Raw genomic sequence first — 17746 nt, 5'->3', positions numbered from 1 at the left:
CAGCAGATCCAAGCGAACCTGAGGGCACGGCCAGCCCCCTCCCCCGCCGGCGCCCCCCTCACTCCCCCGCCCCGCTCCCTGCCCCGCGCCGCGTGCCCCGCGAGGGCCGGAGGCCCCGCCCCGCCGCGAGCGCGGGGAGGAGGCGGGGCCGGGCCGCGGGCTCCGCTGACGCGGGGGCGCGCGGCGGCGGGGGCGCGCCGGGGGCCGGACGGAGCGTGTGCGCGCCGGGCGCGCCCCCGACCGGAGGAGGGGCCGGGGGCAGAGCCAGCCCCGCCGCCGCGGCGCCCGCTCTCCGCCCGCCTCCCGCTTCCGCCCGGCGCCGCCGCCGCTCTGCCCGCCTCGCCCCCGGCCCCGCCGCGCCCCGCGACGCCCCTCGCTCCCATCGGCCACCTCCACCGGCCGCCGTCATCGCCGACCCTCCCGCACCCCGCCCCCCGCCTTCTGCCGAGACGCTCCGGTTGTGGGGGTGACCCGCGCTCCGCACGGCCCCGGGCCTGCCCGTCGCTCCGCCCCCGGGCCCGTCCGGTGACAGTCGCGACCGCCGCGGGAGGTGGCGGCGGAGGAGCAGGAGGAGGCCGGAGCCGGGATGTCCGGGCAACAGCAGCAGCAGCAACAACAGCCGCCGTCGCCGCAGCTCCCCTTGGCGGCCGCTGTTCCCCCGCCGGCGCCGGGGATCCCCTCCGCCGCCGCCAGCCCCGGCCCCGCTCCGGCCGCCGCGCTCCTGCTCCACCCGCCGCCGCCGCCTCCGGCCAGCGCGGCGCCGCCGCCACCCGCCGCCGCCACGGCCGGCAGCAGCGGGCCCGCGGCCGCGGGGGGCGGCGGTGGCAGCGCCGCGCTGGGCCTGCCGGCGGGGAGCGGCACCAGCGCCCCGGCGCCCTTCCCGCACGGAGACCCGGCCCTGAACGAGCAGGAGAAGGAGCTGAAGCGGCGGCTGAAGAGGCTCTACCCGGCCGTGGACGAGCAGGAGACGCCGCTGCCCCGCTCCTGGAGCCCGAAGGACAAATTCAGTTACATCGGCCTCTCGCAGAACAACCTGCGGGTGCACTACAAAGGTGAGGAGGGGCGGCCCGGGCCGCCGAGACACCCGCTGTCCCCCCATCCGGGGCCGGGGGCTGCCCGAGCCCTCCGCCGGGCAGTGGGCACAGGAGTAACAATAACAGGAAATAACACACGCTCCTCTCCCTCCTTCTTCCCTGTTTTCCGATCCCCTAAATTCCGCCCCCTCCCCACCCCCGCAGCGTGGAGATAAGGGGCTTGTTTTCCTTTATTTCAGGTTTATTTTCCTCTCCTTTCCCCTCCCCCCCCCTTGGTTTCTGTCGCCGTGCGGGGAAAGGGGGGGACACAAGGGGCCGCCCCCGCCTCCTTATGCCTCTGGAGTGGGCATTATGTAAACTCCGAGACTTCCTCCCTGGATTCAGGTATCGCCAGAACGTTTGGGTCGGAGGCAGGAGAATAAAGGACGCTCGGCATGACGTGTCCTGTTTATGGTAATGAGCGAGAAAAAGAAGTGGCTGCTGCTTTTTTTTTTTCCTCCTCTCGAGAAGAGCAAGGGTTAAATGGAGTTAAGAGCAGCAAGCGTTAAGCTATTGAACACGGAAATGACGGGAGGGGAAAGCACTGAGAAAAACACGGTTTATTTTTAAACTGTGAAAGAAATTACTTTAAAGTCACTGGTAATAGTCTTGCCTAACTATTGCACAGAGTGATTTGAGGGAAGGAACGACAATAGAACTTACATTAATAAAGGTGACTAAAACTTTCTTCCTAGACGTTTCACAGTTAAAGTTACAGACTTTTAAATAAAAGGTAAAAAACAGAGTATGCGTTTGTATTAAAAAAAATAACGTCAGTGAGAGGCATTAGAAGAAAAACTTCGGTTGCTTGTTATGAAATGTCATAAAACCTGGAAACATAAGCCTACACTCTGACCTGAAAAAACACAGACACATCTGGTGTTCTAGGCCCAAAGTCCTAAAGGAGAAGTGTTGTGGATTCAAAGCCACTTCTGAGTTGGCTTTGAAGAACTGGATCTTTTGTCAGTCTGTAGTCAGATGAACGTAGTGGGAGGGGAAAAAAACAACCGTGCAATTACCCTTTCTCAGAGTTTGCAGTGGAGAAATTCAAGGGAAATCTCGATCAACATGTTACTGTTTAATCGGAGGAGGAAAACGGCAACACAAACACATGGCAGGATTTGGCTGCCATGAAAGGATTAAATGTACTCTGGGAGACTTTTTTTTTTTAGTAGAGAGGTTTTATTATTACACGCAAAAATACTCTGTTAAAAATGCTAAGTTTAATGCACCATACAAAGATAATAACGGAGCTTGATGACTATAGAGCAGGTTTCTGGGAGGCACCGAGTGATTTAAGGATGTGTAATTTAATACTCAACTCTGAATTTCCTGGCTTTTGTTCAGTGTTTTATGACCTTGTATTTTTAGAAACATTTTGTATTTTCTGGTGCTTAGTGGTGGTGGGTTGTTTGGCTTTGTTGTTTTTTTTTTTTTCCCTTCGAAGATGATCATAGCTTTGTGGCTATTGAGTCCTTCTGCTGGTTTGTTTTGCTTTGGCCAACTTCTTTTTCTCATGAGCTACAATTTAGAGGTTCAACCTCTCTGATCTCTCAGTGTTATTGCAGAAGTGTATTTTCAAGCTTTCCTTGTGCTGTGCCTGTTTTTCCTCACTTTTCTCCTTTGCCGTGGTGTTAAGGAAAATCATTACCTCAAAGAAATTACTGAAGTCATAAAGCTTAGTTAGTAGGTTATAACAATGAAATACCTTTACTCTAGTTCTTAAGTAATGGTAAGTGCTGAAGGTTGAAGAGTTCTAGGTCAGCCCAGAGGACTCTGAAAAGGAGAGGTGCCAATATAACATGTCTGTGCTTTTTTGTAAGTGCAGATGGGAGTAAATGGCTCCTTAAGTGGCCCATCTTTTCTTCTGGGTAATTTAATGAAGGTGTCTGTTAGGGCAGCTCCACGTTTATGTTAGCAGCCTGGCACCTGGAGTTGCTAACTGGGCTAAACAGTGGATGGTATCAGAGCATTTCTACCTGAGGACCAGGGGGCAAGCCTGCTAAACATCTCTGGCCTTCTCTCCCTCATGGATCCTTCAGCCCCAAGAATAAAGTAGAGGGGAAGAAAATGAGGAGGTTCAATGAGGAGAGTAAGGGAAGATAGCAAGTAAGAATGTGCTTAGCACTGTGAAATAGTATTTCTACAAATCAGTTCTCAAAACAAAGCGCTCACAGTACTTTCTTCTGTAATTATGGTCTTTTCAGTGCTTCTGAAATTACCTACCTAATAGGGGAAGAATGTTGGATGTTTTTGTTGAGAGGAAATATGAATTATATATTGAGCAGGGATAAAGAACTGTTATAGTCTTGACCAGAATACTCAAGGAAAAAGGTAGATCTGTCCAAAGAAGCCAGTAACCTAAAGCATTTCTTACTATTTTCTATTACTGTAGTATAGGCGCCCTCTTCACTAAAATTTTCTATTCAGCCTCTGTAGATACCTGGCTATAGAACTTTTTCTGTAATTTTCTGAAATAATTTCCTTCTATTTTTCTGAAATAATTTCCTTCTGTTCTGTGACTGATGGGAGGCAGAAAGTGTTAACAGCAGTGTTTTGCCTTCACCTTGGATGTGTTTGGGCTACTGAAAAAATGGGTGGAGATGAACAATCAGTGCAAAAGCTTTCAAAGTTATTCTTCATATAGTTAGCTGCATAATTTTCATGTGCTGATGTATTGCAAACAGTGGTATTTTTGTTTCATTGATCTGTTAGAGGAATGATGGTCCTCTCAATGTAAGTTCTGAAGATTCCTTTAATATTCTTGCTTACCAGTGGACAAGTTGTATGGAAACATGAAGTGCAGTAGATGTTTCTTTCTACCCATTGCAGCTGGGATGTTTTGTGTGCTGCATTTCTGGATCTGAAGATTTTTGCAAGCATCCTGCAGAGTGCTTAAAAATGAAAACTGCCACAAAATCAGGCACTGATCTAGTAGTGGAGGTTTTAAAAAAAGGAATATAGTCTACCATCAGGATAAAAGCTCTTTGAATTTTGTTAAGGTCAACAACACCCAAGAGTCAGTGCTTTTTTGTGCTGTCCCTCAGAATCATAGTGTTACTTGGAAAGGAAAACTTACATTTTGTTTAGCAGATTAGGTAGCTTTGTCAAAATCTTGATATGAAATACACAGACAATTACATCAGTGATACTGTAAATATATTAAAGAGTATACCTAGAGTATTTTTGTTTTTCATATGGGCAGACATACATTATTGTGTTGCTGCCAGTTAGGTGTGCAGGCTGATAGAAAGCTAAAACTCTATTACCTGTTATTTGCAGTGTACCTTTGTAAGGGAGACAGTGAAAAACTCTGTAAGGAAAAAATTGATGTCGTTTAACTAAATTATAATTTTTACAGCTCTGAGCTGTAGGTAAGTGGTAAAGGAAACATAAGTGCATGCTGCATATAAAGCAATTACTGCACAAAATTACATAGCTAGTAAGGCAAGACATCTTTAAAAATATCCCTACATATTTCTAAAATATTCAGAATTTACACATGGATCCTGCTGAAAAATAAGGAATTCATAAATGCTGTGTGTGATATGAAAGGTCCACTAGACAGACAAGTTAGGTTTCCAGCAGATAGTGATCTATACTATATAGTGTAAGGAGATAAAAACAGACTCAGTGCAGATTTGTAACCATGGAAGAAAACACATACAGAATTAGGTAAACAGACAAAATAATTTGTGCTGAAATCATGGAGACTCCTATAGAAACTTCACTTAAATTAGTCTTGCGACAGTCATCCAAAAAAGCTGAAGAAAGTTATGCAATTTTGAGTAAGCTGCCATTGCATGAACTTTTTCTAATGTATCACAGGCCAGGGAATCTTAGCCAGACATTTATTTACAGTGCAGTTGCCTTTGAACTGTCTGTAGTGCAAAACAAAAAAATAGAAAGAAAACTATTTTTCAGTCCAAGCTATGCATTCCATTTTCTGTTGGGAAATGAAGAGTATTCTATACTAATCATTCTGTGTTTTCACTCATTGTTACAAGGATGGTGTCAGTTTTTCTGGCTGAAAACACTCAGGGTACATTCAGTACAGTTTGCCTGTTTTGGACAGCCTTGTAACTCTGAGAAGTCTTGGGTTTTTTTAAACTGGGGAAGAAGTTAAAGTAAAATCAGTATTTAGTGTCTTTTCATTTGGTTTTTTTTTTTTCTTAGAATTATAGAATGATTTAGTTTGCAAAAGAGCTCTAGGAACACCGAGTCCAACCACAAACTCAGTACTGCTGAGTCCTCGACTAAACTGTGTCCCCAGGTGCCACATCTACAGGTTTTGTAAATACCTCCAGGGATGGTGACTCAACCACTTCCCTGGGCAGCCTGTTCCATTCTTGTCTCAATGAAACTTTTCTAATGAATTCAAGAGAAGATTAGGCTTTGATTATTTTATTTTTGGCAGTGTGAGCAAGTCATTGAACCACCTGTTGGAAATAACTGCAGTTCAGCTTATGTAAACTTCATTTAAGAATTTAAACTGGATAAACGTGCTTACTTTTATCTACGTAGGTGCTACCATAGACTTCTTTTGGACTGTTTGTTGTGTATGCATTATACACTTAGATTTAGGTCAAAGATTATCTTTTTTGAAAACAGAGATGGCTTCTCCGAACATATTTTTGTCCGAATTAGCTTTTTTTCAAGTTGATAGAATTTAAATTTAGGTTAATTTCACTAATTTTCCTTAAGGAATGACTAAAAATCATTAGTGTGAATGCTTAAAACATTAAATAAAGCATGGTCAGCTCATGGTTGTCAAACTGCTCATGAAAGCCCAAGTGAAAAAAGTTCTAGTAATTGAACTTACTACCTATGATCTGGTTTGCAAGGTAAAGTTCAAGATTTGTAGACCTATTTTCCCTTTTCTGCCTCCAGTGCATCTGTTTTCAATGTTCTCTTTTAAATGCTGAAAATCTTTAGTGTGAAATATGACATACTTCAAAAGTGTTCTTTTAAATACTCAACCCATAGCTTGTGACTGTGAAAGGAGTCTGTTCTGAGGAAACATTGGGCAGCATTTGTGTGATCTGCTTAAGGTGTTTGGAACCTCTGATTGCAAAGTTCAGAGTTGGATGTCAAAGTTCTTTTTTATTCACAAGCAAGGAAGTGAGGATTCAGGTTACCAAAGAATGTGGCAGCAGTATAAGACATCAAGCTAATGGGCCACTCAGCTCAAGAGTCCCAATGGTGACAGTGGTCGCAAGTGCCTGAGAAAAAAACCAAAATAACATGTTTGGCATAAACAGTGTGTGTGTTTTTCCCCCTCTTGGCTTCCATCCATTTTAAGCTGAAGGACATTCTGAACTCAAGGCAGTGTTTCAGTTAACTGCTATTCTAGAAGCTTGCCCAGTGTCCTCTTTAACACTAACATCTGTAGTATCCTTTGGTAAGAAATTTTGCAGTTCAGTTAAGAGCCTCTTTCCTGTTTTAAAGCAGGCTGATAAACTAGGTAGGATCTCATGACCACACATAATTCAGTGTAGCTTGGTGGTACTGAAAGGCTCAACTACCATGTTTAGACAGTGTAGAAATACTTGGAATATTGGAAAGTAGTTAATTGGATGATGTTTAGCCTTCTGCTAGACATATTAATTGTATGTAAGTAGAAATAAAAGCAGTATGCTCAAGCAGTAAAACAGGATTCATAGGAGATTATGTTAAAAGGACAGCAGTTCTAAATTTAGGGTGTCGCCTGTTTTAATGGGATGAAAGTAGTTTTGGGCACTGACTTCCCCAAGCATGTTGCTTCACCACATGAAGTGTTTGGCAATACTGGTGAGGTATCCTGTTACTTCTGCCCCTGTGTTGACCTCTTATTTGCAGTGTGACAGCTGTATTTGGCTGTGTTGTGAACTGGATCAGGGAACTGATCTGCTGCTTAAAAAAATCTGGTAGGTTTCTTAAACCACCATCAGCTAATCAATCTGTTTCCTGGTGTGTCCTTGCATATAAATGCCTGGATTGGGGGGAGGTGGGAGAAGGGGAGTTTCAGGAAGAGGTGCTAAGAATATCTTAAATAGGTATTGTTTCCAAACACTTAGATTGTGATATCACAAAGCTAAGTCTGCTGGGTAATAGATTTACATTTTCAATAATATTTGGCTGGTTCCTACTGTTTTAGTCTTTTCTATGTGGAAGACTCTCCCAAATAAGGAGAATGATTCAGACTGAAACTACACAGATTGTCAAGTGCATAGAGTAACCAAGGGAACTTCTTTGCAGTCTATTTTAAAGTAAAAACCTAAAGACATTGAAAAAAAAGTATTTTTCCTTCCTCCAATGTACTGTTTAATCAGACTTCTTTGAACTTAAGAGATGTCTTAGGACAATGTTCAGTGTTCTGCCCTTTTAGCTGAAGGATTTCTACATACTTCAGCATAATAATCTGTAATAGCTAAATAGTAATCTACCAGCATTTGAAAACCAAACAAACCAATGGAAGCTCTAACTAAGATTATGTGCTTGGTTGTTACACTGATTGTCACAGCCTGAGGAAATAACTTAAAAGTAGTGAACAATAAAACATATTGTCTATGGAAGAGTAAACGACTAGTTTTTCCTCATGCAATACATCAGGAAACCACACACAGAAAATAGGCGGCAAACTTAACATTGTCGAACCTGTGAGGTGATCGAAGGATCTCTACACAAAATGTTTAGTAGTAGTAGCAATGTACTGAAGCGAGCAGTGGAGTTATACTCAGAAAATTAAGGTGGTAGGGCACTTTTCTTTAGGTAGTAGCTCACTATGGTGAGCCATTACCATCAGAGAAAACTTGGTAAACCTTATGTTGGTGGGGTAGGAATGTGTGGTGTGATAGTGAAGTTTTGATTGCTGGTGCAGCCATGGTGAGAGTTCTCCCTGGCTGAGCACTTGGTTTAGGAGTGCCATTGGTTAGGATGGTGGGTGCTGGCTATGCAGGCTGATAAGCACTGACAGTTCTATGAACATTTATACAAGGGAGCACTGTCCTCAGAGGTTCTGTACAGGTCAGTCCCTGACCCTGTGACCTTAGAGGTTTTGTACTGTGGGCCATCTGGGCCTGATCACTCTGCCTGCCTATGCTGTCATTCTACTGCAGTTTCTTCTTTGCTGTGTGACCTGTGTTGCTGCACCTGAGACATTAATCTGAGCCTGAGCAGTAATACCAGTGTTAATGCCCCTGGAAGAAGTGTGTTTGGTTGTGGGATTTTTGCATATGCAGATCAGTTGCTATGCAGGTGCAGTAGGCCTCCCTATCTGGACTGGAAATGACAGCTGGAGTGCTGCAGCACAAGTGATTTGTACAGCACACTCAAAACAGGCAGCCCCTTTCATCATGCTACAGATCCACATGAAGAGCAGGCATGGGATCTGTGTGAATTACTCCTATGACAGTGACAGTCTGTTCCTGGTTTCCATCTTACTGAATGACCTTACCTCTTGCCACAATCCACTATACTTTCCATCTTGGTTGTTAAATTTTTTTAAACTATGTCCTTGGGCCCCATGCATGACTGTGTCACAAAAGTTGAGGAATTTGGATGTAGCTGGGAGACACTGTTTTTGCTTCAGCTGGTTGTTGCTAAAACAAGTCATCAGGTCAAAAGCCTCCTTCCAGATTACCCTCGGAAAGGTCTGTGAAGAGGATGGCACATTCAGAAGGATAGTTCTAGTAGAGTGCAAGTGGCTCTTGGGTTTAGGTTGAAAATCCTAAGAGTAGACATGAGATGAAATTGGGCATTATTGTGGCAGAGCTAATGTATAGTGAGCCTAATAAGAAAAAGGAGTAGGAGCTGCATGAGCTCAGTTGCAGGCTGTAAAGCTTAATGCTGTCCTGAAACAACATTTGGGACATGGAAATGAATTGTGAGTAGTACATTCTGTGTAATGACTGGTGTTTTTTCTGGAGGATAGTAGAATAGAAGGTACTGTCTTCAGTAACTTGTACTTCTAGATTCAGAAGTGCTAAGCATTAGATTAAACTCTCTTATGTCATGTTTCAGTCTATAAAAATGAGTAAGGTCTGTGCATTTGAGAAGTCATTCAGTTCTTTCAAACACAGGTGGCCTTTTGTCAATCGTGTTACTGAGAATGGTTGAACTTCCTCCTGGTTTCCCTTCAAATAATTGTAGGACCTTTTTGGATTACTGTATCAAGGACTTCTTTTAGCATCCTTAGTTGCAATACAGGTGCTTACAGTGCAAATGTAATGTTGAAACAAAATACTCCAGCATAAAAATCACTTTGATTAGAATATTGTATGTTGTTTGCTCATTGCATAAGTCTTTTGTTTTGAGTAGTTGTCATGCATACCTTTGAGTCACCTTCTGCAATTAACTAAAATACATTTTTTGTGTGTTTTGAATGCTCTTGTTTTTCAGGTCATGGAAAAACTCCAAAAGATGCTGCTTCTGTTCGAGCTACACATCCTATACCTGCAGCCTGTGGCATATACTACTTTGAAGTTAAAATTGTCAGTAAGGGAAGAGATGGGTAAGCAGAGTGCATTACTGATTAATTATTTTTAAATGCTGCCTCACATCAGCTTTCAGTCAGCAGATGTCTTTGGTATCAAAACTTACTTTCATATTTTACCACTTTATATAGCTTGATTCGTTATTCTTGAGAAATTGCACTCTTACATTTGATTCTTTGAAGAGAGTTGATTGTGGTATTTATTGTCCGCAAGTCAGTGTACACAATAAATACCAAAACATCGTCTCATATTTTCTTGACAAAAAAGTTAGAGTTTGAATGACTGGTTTGACCCTGCTGTTACCTTTAAAGGTGTTGGGTTTTGTCTACATGGATTTGCAGACTTTCATGTAATTTTTAGGGTGTGTAGCAGACCAGCTTATTTCCTCAGTGTGATCTTTTCATGGAGGTCATATCAAATTTGAAACAGAAAGTTATTCTTAAGGTTGCTTGTTGATGAACAGTAATAAGAATAAAGGGGAATATTCTGAATAAGTGCCTGGGAATCTGTCGCCTTATGGAGAGAACAAGAATTGATGAGTAAGAAGCTGCTGCTTCCCGTAATCCATCTGAATTATGAATCTGTTGAAGTGATACATGCTTTTAAGTCTGCTGAGGCCGATAGAATCTCACCTGGGAAAGTCTTGAAGTGCAAATGAAATCTTTGCTAGAGCACTTTAAATACTTTTCATCTTTGGCTGTGTTTGGTAGAGGATGTGTGTTAATTCTAATACACTGTAAGGACTGCTTTCTAATGTACTGTAGTACGTTCTCTGGTTCTGCTTCAAGGTTCTAGTTAAGACTGGCTAGGTACCTGTTCTAGGTACTGTACAAGCATATTGCAGGTGTTTATGCCCTGTTGTGAAAATAAATCTTGAGAGAAAAGAGCTATGGATGAAATTCAGTATCTTTGTCTTTTCTGTGTCTTGCTGCAGTTTGTTTCTTTCATTTTCCCAGAGTTCTGTAAGCCTTCTCTAAGTCAGAAAGAGTATTCAAAATTCTTTGTTTTCCTTATAGTATTTCATAGTGATATTTTGAAGGAATAGCCTCAGTAGAGCGGCAGCTTTGTAGGGGCATTTATGGATTTGTTGTTATTTCTGTTCTCAAAAGTTATCCCTGGGAGAGTTCTTTGCTATGAAACACTTACATCCATAGCTACTTTTGTTACACTGTCAAGACCTAATTACTTTTAAATTGAGGTGGTAGAAATCAGTTTTTCAAGTAACCTTCTGCTACTGATTTTAGGAGCACCTTTGTTTTTAGGAGGGTGTGTGTGAGTTTCTTTTTTGTTGTTGGTTGGTTGGTTTGGTTTTAATTAAATTATCCTCCTGCAAATCCTGTGGATTTGTGAGAGGTTCTTTCTGAGACTTGCTAGTGGTGTGTCTCTTCTTGAAATAGGTTTCTGCCTACTTAGTTTGGAAGTTAGCTTCTTTGAAGTGGTGGATTTCAAAAAGTATCTGCATATGTGAGTATATCATTTTACACAGCTCCTCTAACACTTCCCTTAGATACTTTCACCTTAGATACTTTGTATTGGATTTTAGTAATTTCAAATTCAGTAGACCACTCAAGGCAATCCTGCAAAAGTGGGAAAACATCACTGAATAAAGTTTTTCAGAGTTTTTGTATTTAAATGGCTACTTGTGAGATGTACATAGCTGTGACTTAGAAAGTTGCCTGCTGAGATTGCTGATAAAAAATGGAGGGGTACTTTTTTCAGTTAATACTGCCTCATCCTTGCTTCAACCTCTTGACCTTCATTTAGTGTCACTTCACAAAACATTAACTGCATAATGAGCTGAGATGTTAATTTTTTTCGTTGTATGAGATAGTATGGTAGCTGGGAAATACTGTAGCCACAGCTAAAGCCAAATGTAGCTTGGCTGATAAAGACCAGGAGTCACCATGTGGCACCACACTGGGTGTTAAATGTGTATCTCTAGACCCCGTTCTCAGGTCCAGGAGGTCTTTGATGAGATGGAGGATGAATCTCTTACTGTTCAGTGTTACCTTCCATTCAAACTAATAATTTTTTCTGTAATAAGTAAACTGGAGAATTTAATGCAGAGAAATAGCACTATAGAAACCAGTTTGTGTCTGGATATATTAGTTCTTTTTCACTGCCTGTTGTGTTTCACCCTGCTTGCTCCAGGTACATTCTTATAATTTTTTTTTTTCTTTTTGTCATCTAATAATGGAACAGAGTTCAGGAGGACCATGTCTGTAGAAGACCAGCATGTAACTAATAGGGTCAATTAGCTAAAATGCCTTACTTGCAAAATCATGTGTTCTCAAGGTCTAAGCCTAGCTGTGGAAGCAGTAGAACTATATTTTATAGTACTGTTTAAAGTAAATCCTAGACTACCCGAGGCAACTGAGATATCTGTCTGTAAGCTGAAATACAGCTTCCAACTTTCATAAATGTCAGTGGATAATTTAGTGGTGTTTATTTGCAGTTCCCTTTGGTAGTAGCCTTTCCTACTTCTATTTATTTATTTTTTTTAATAAACTCAGCCTGAAGTATTTAGTCTATGTACTATATTATAGGAGTATGTCTAACAGCGTTCTTGCTTGTGTGCTCCACTTAGCATGACTTGCCTGAAATAATCAAAAAACCTTTACTAAAAACTTACTGTAGGAGATCAATTTTTCATGCTACTGTAGCACTTGAAAGTGCTGCTCCTGTAATCTGATGTTGCATATTTGAAAGTAGCAGGGCGAAAGTTACTCTTCTCTGAAGAAGCGAAGCTCTTTTTTGTTTAGGATGTGGATATATCATGGCTTCTTGTAGCTTTCTGTGTCTGAGTACAGCATTGGTTTTGTCACTCTAATAACCTCGGTCACTAAATTCTTTAACGTATTTAAGTTGGTAACTGGCTTGAGTAGAAATTTGAAGGTGTGTAATATGTTGATTTTGCAAAAGTTTGTGACCAGCTTTGAGAGCATTATGAACACACTGAAGAAAGTGTGAAAAAAAACCAGGTTTACTAGGAGGGAAGATGATATGGAGATTGCTGTTGCAGAGAGGATGAAAAGCAAAGTTGCTTTTTGATACTTCCATGTGGTGTGTTAGGGTCAGTAACTGATGTTACTGGGTGAGAAAAAGGGAAGTGAGAATTAAGTTCAGCAAAAGTAGTAAGGTTGAAATATCATTCAAACAGAATTGTCTTGGTGTTTGTAGAGTGTTTGACAAAGGAGTCCTAATGTGCTGCTGCAATACAGATACGTGCAATAATTATCCTAAATATTTTTGAATTGTTGCTGGAAGTTCTAACCAACTGTCATATGGCTTTGTAAATATTTCCTGTTCTTCTTTATTTCTTCAGTTTTCTTTCTTAGTTTCATGTTGTCTTTTGTAGCCTAAGGGCCTCTATTTATATATATTCTCCTTTTATACTCTTTTGCTTTGCTTTGTTTGGCTCATGTGGGACATTGTGGATGGTTATTTGAGCAATTGGAGACAGTAACAGTAGAAGGGTAATGGGTGTATGGGGAACAGTACCAAGGTGATGATTAGAAAGCATGGTAGGAGGGGGGCTATTAACTAACAGTAAGTTATGTGTGCATCTCTGTTGAAATGTCCAGTTAACTTAAAAATAAATAAAATTTTGGCCGTGAGAAAAAGCACTCTCTAAACACTCATTGAGTTCATGTCCCATTTCCCATTTTGTGACTGTCTGTGTCAGCTTCATGGTAAACCTGACTGGATAACTCATTTTCCAAAAGCTGACCTCCAGAGTGAGTCAGTTTTCATTCAGCTTTGTTCCCCAGAATGGCTGTTTGTATCATTTCATGAGTAGCTGTGACAGCAGAAGAAGGTGAAACTAGGAGCAGAAAGCAGAATCTGGAACGAGGAGACTGGGAATGATACTTTTGGTCACGGTACTACTAGCTTATGCCCATGAATTTTAGCTTAAATACAGCCTTTTGGCTTTTTAAATCTTCTGCCAGGAGAGACCTGTTTCTTTCCCAGGGAAAATAGACTTCTGGGAAGAATACTTTCATCCTCAGTATCTTAAATTTCTGTCCATTCTTATTCATTGATTTGTAAATACAGTAAGAATGGGCAAATTATAGTAATGCCATGTACTCCTAGGCAGTCTTCTGGGCTTTTAGAACAGGTGAAGAAGATGTGTGCTTAAAATGCAAAATCGTAGAATCTCAGAATGGTTTGGATTGGAAGGGACCTCAAAGATCATCCAGTTCCAACCCCACCACCAAGGGCAGGGACACCTTCCACTGCACCAGAACACTCCATCCAACCTGGCCTGGAACATTTCAGAGGGGTTTTTCTGGGTTTGTTTTGTTTGTTTGTTTGTTTTTTTTAAAGAAGAATGAAAACAAGGATTGGGAGTGGTAAGCCATCCAGAAGAATCAATGAAAACTAAGTTTAGAAAGGCTGTATTTTTTTAGCAGATAGCACTGAGCTTTACACTTGCGTTTAGTCTGTGGTGTGGTGGTGCTGATGGCAGATCTTCTGGGCCAGGCTTTATAACATGTGTAAGTTGTGCACTAAAATAAAATGTTAGTACAGCAATTCATGCAAGTTATCAGTGTATGTTTGGTAAAGCAGTGTCAATAAGGCTTTAGACACTTGTTACACCATGACTGGTTTTTAACGCTGGGTATGCAATCAGTCATCTGCTGTTTTGGCAGTATCTTGTGTAGTATGTGTTGTGTATGTGATCAAGTAGGTGGTGAAGTAAAAAAGGAAACCCAAAACAAAAATACCATGAGAATTAAGTTCGAGTTTTCATGACACCTATGCCTGTGGTGGAGCCTGAACTGTTTCAGTGTTTGAGTCATGTTTGTGAAACACAAATGCTTTGTTGTCTTCTAGAGGATGTATGTGTAGCTCTTCAAACACAAACTACAGGTTTTTTTATTACAAGTTGTTTGTGTTGCAGTAAGCTGGCTTTTCCTTATCATCAGTATACCCCTTTTCTTGTTCAACAGAAGAATAAACCAATAAACAAAATGTATTAACACCGTCAGTTGCTGGTTGGTTTGTATTTGTTTTGTACATTACTAGTGTACTCTAAAAATTTTATGCAGTCCTGAGACCTATTTTTATAGTTTTAATATGTTTTCAGCAGCTATTTGTTACAAGAACGCATTTGTTAAAACTACATGCAAAACTTCACTCAGTCTCTATCTACATATAAGTAGGCCTTGCAGCATTATTAGCAGAGTACTTGTGTATAGAGTAGAATCTGATAAGGTTTGAAGTATCCTTCTTTCATTAGTGTCTTCATTTGAATTGTAGCAGCTGCAAGAAGAGAGCAGGTCATGAATCAGCAAGTGTATCTTTTCTTGAACTGTAGCGGCAATTTGTTTTTTTACCTGAGTGTATGAGACCAGACACTGACAGAAATGAACATTTCCTAAATGTGTAAAAAGATTGTTTGAGATTTGTGTTTAACTGGTCAGAAATATTGGAACTGTGACAAAAGTTTTCTTTCTTTGTTGGTGTATGCCAGAAATTAAAATTGTTATTTCAAAAGGGAGTCAAAAGAATATATTTAATTTCTTGGTCTTAGTTTTTTGAAAAATCTTTTACTTCTTTCTTCTGAAGTCCATTCACATAAATATAGTGTATGAATGATACCTTTACTGTAGTAAACACATTTACATTATATTATTTTCTTTGCAGCTATTGTTTTCTGACAGTATGGCCCCCAAAAAGGCTCTAGTGCTTGGGGGCAAGTGTCACAAGATGAAATGGTGAAACCTCAAAGTGGGAGGGATGTCAGTAAATGAGAAACCTTCTAGGAACATCAGAGCAATCATAAGCAAAATGTTACAGGAGTAACTGTTTTGAGCACTATGCAAAATGACTGCCTGGTTTATTTTTGGTTTTTTCTCCCTATGCAGAACTGCATTAATCTGAAACCTGGTTTTATCATATTCAAAATACTGTTTCCTTGGAAATACTCCATAAAATTAAACTTGTTTTCAATTTGAAATGGAAGACTCAAACTGTCTATGGCATATTTTGAAACATTTAAATAGATTAACATCTCATTTCTTATTGTGATTGTGCAGACAATAAGGATCTTGAATTGGCACATTTCTGCAAAATTTTAATGTGGAGTAACTATATTAAAGATAAATGTAGGTGCCTTTTTAATGTGCCTTTTTTCTGGCCTCATAATGTCACTGAAGGCACTGTTGAAAACTATAGGAGAACACTATTCAAACTTCTATGTCACTGCAAGTCAGTTGTGTGGACCCTCTAGAAGTTCATTGAGTTTTCAAATTCCTACTGATGATGCAGTTTTTTTCTCTTTGTCCTCTTTCCAAGATACAAACATAGTGATAAAACAAAGTATACCTGTTCTAAAGCTTAATTTTTTTTCAGTGTTACTTCTACTTTTCTTAATAATCAATGCATTTGAAACATTAAGGTTTTTTCAATTGCCTTATTTATGGCTGTAAACATCTGTTAGTGCTTTGTTTAAATATCCTAAGTTCCCTAGAGATGTTATGGTAACTTAGGTTTTAACACTGTATAGTTGAAGTTGCTTCCTTTTTAAATGTATAGCATGTAGGAAATAAGGTACCACGTTGATGACTTAATTTCTGCAACACTCAAGGAGCTGTTTTTTGAAGCATCATGTAGCAGTTCCCCAGGTTATAATGTCTTCAGTAGCGTGTGTAGGCACAATGGAAGTCTGAAGGAATTTGGCTCTTTGCAGATAGCAGGTGAAATTTCTGTAGTAGAAAGGCTATTACATACTATTATGTAAAGATCTGCTAAATTATTTTAGTTGTCTTTACAAATACAGTGTGGAATTTTGGGGGGTTTTTTGGGTTTTTTTTACTAGAGAGGTGTTTATTTAGTACTTGAATTTATCTTCAGCTTTTCTGAGGTATCTGTGGTTTGGTATAGATTTGAGATTATCCTTTAATAATAAGTGACCAGGATAGGATATAATTAATCTGAGTTCTGATTTTTATCAACTTTCATATTAAAAGATCTTCCATACACCTTCAATATAGTAGCTATAAGATTAAATGGAACAGTTATAAATAAAAATCGGAGTTGTGCTCTTTCTGGGTTTTTTAAATTTCTCAATCTTTTAGCATCTGTAGTTCTGTATCATCTCTTACTGTTGTTTTTTCCTTCTGTTTGACTCTGGCTGTTTTTATTTCTCACAATTAGTCTATTCAGGCATCCAAGTAGAATCTTCAGGCTCCAGCAAAAATGTAAATTTATCTTTTTGACTAGAAAGATACTTGAAGAGGAAATAGTTATTGTGAGCTTTCTGCTTCTTAAACATTTCTCTGCAGAGAAGCCTAGACTTTTCAGTATGTGCTACAGGAAAAAAGTAGGTATCATAGTGCCTTTTTTCGACATCTTCTCTTTTGCTTTATGGTTAAAAAACGGAATCTTCGGTGAATTTCAAATTCCGAAGTTTTGTGGTGTTCCTAAAGTTTCTATATGACTTGTGAAATGTAAACTGTAAAATGTGCTGAGACATTAAAATGGTAACCTATATCTTAATTGAACTGGACTGAAACAAGAATAAATACAGTTTGAAGTGAAAAAACAAAACTTGGTCCTTAAAACCAATTTGGCAGCACTTGAAATTGTTTTCCAACTGTAGTCTCTTATTTCAGCCTCTCATGGGTTGACTTCATGTCTTCCCTGAGTGGTTGCTTGTTATTTTATGAGCTCCTGTAAGAGTTGAGCTTGTTAATGAGGTGATGAGAAGCAGACAGTGGGAAAGAAAGAGGGACTGCTTAATAAAACAGGCACCAGGCCACTTTGTGCCATTTGCCTGGATAAGTGATCCTCCCACCCCAGCAGCCAGGGACGTGCCTGGGTAGGGAGCTGAGGTGGAAGGACAGTCCTCAGGTACTGGGGGAGGCAGCTTCACAACCACACCATTGTTCACCCGCTCTGGTCTCTCAAGCCAGACTGTGTCAGATCCATTTTTGGAAGGTGCTACAGGATGTACTGAGGGTGCTGCTTTGTGGTGTTGACACCTCCACTTCCCAAGGACAGCTCTTATGGCCCGACATAGCTACAGGCAGGAGGAACAGGTCCACTTTGGTCTCCTGGACCAAATTTATTACTGTGACAGGACAGCAAGACGTGTTTCTTAACTGACCTGGAACATTCTGGGCCGCTTGTTGTGCTGCCCATCATTTTCGTTGTTAGACTAAGGGAGGAAAACTTAAATACATAGCTCTG

At 40.8% G+C, this 17746-nt stretch overlaps 1 protein-coding gene across 3 annotated transcripts in view; it reads left to right on the top strand.

The window, feature by feature from the left end:
- Nucleotides 1–390: 390 nt before the first annotated feature.
- Nucleotides 391–17746, top strand: part of RANBP9 (RAN binding protein 9) — a 38745-nt gene continuing 21389 nt past the window's right edge. The window contains exons 1-2 of one of the 3 annotated variants that reach the window (XM_066324163.1): nt 391–1052; nt 9453–9564. In XM_066324163.1, coding sequence (XP_066180260.1) covers nt 587–1052; nt 9453–9564 — 578 coding nt within the window. In that variant the 5' untranslated portion in view covers nt 391–586. The remainder of the gene's footprint in view (nt 1053–9452; nt 9565–17746) is intronic. The other 2 variants (XM_066324155.1, XM_066324147.1) reach the window with 2 other exon arrangements.

The sequence above is a fragment of the Sylvia atricapilla genome, chromosome 1 (genome assembly GCF_009819655.1).
Source record: "Sylvia atricapilla isolate bSylAtr1 chromosome 1, bSylAtr1.pri, whole genome shotgun sequence".
Classification (NCBI taxonomy): domain Eukaryota; kingdom Metazoa; phylum Chordata; class Aves; order Passeriformes; family Sylviidae; genus Sylvia; species Sylvia atricapilla.
The sequence above is the reverse complement of the archived record's forward strand: the minus strand, read 5'-3'. Positions and strand labels throughout refer to the sequence as shown.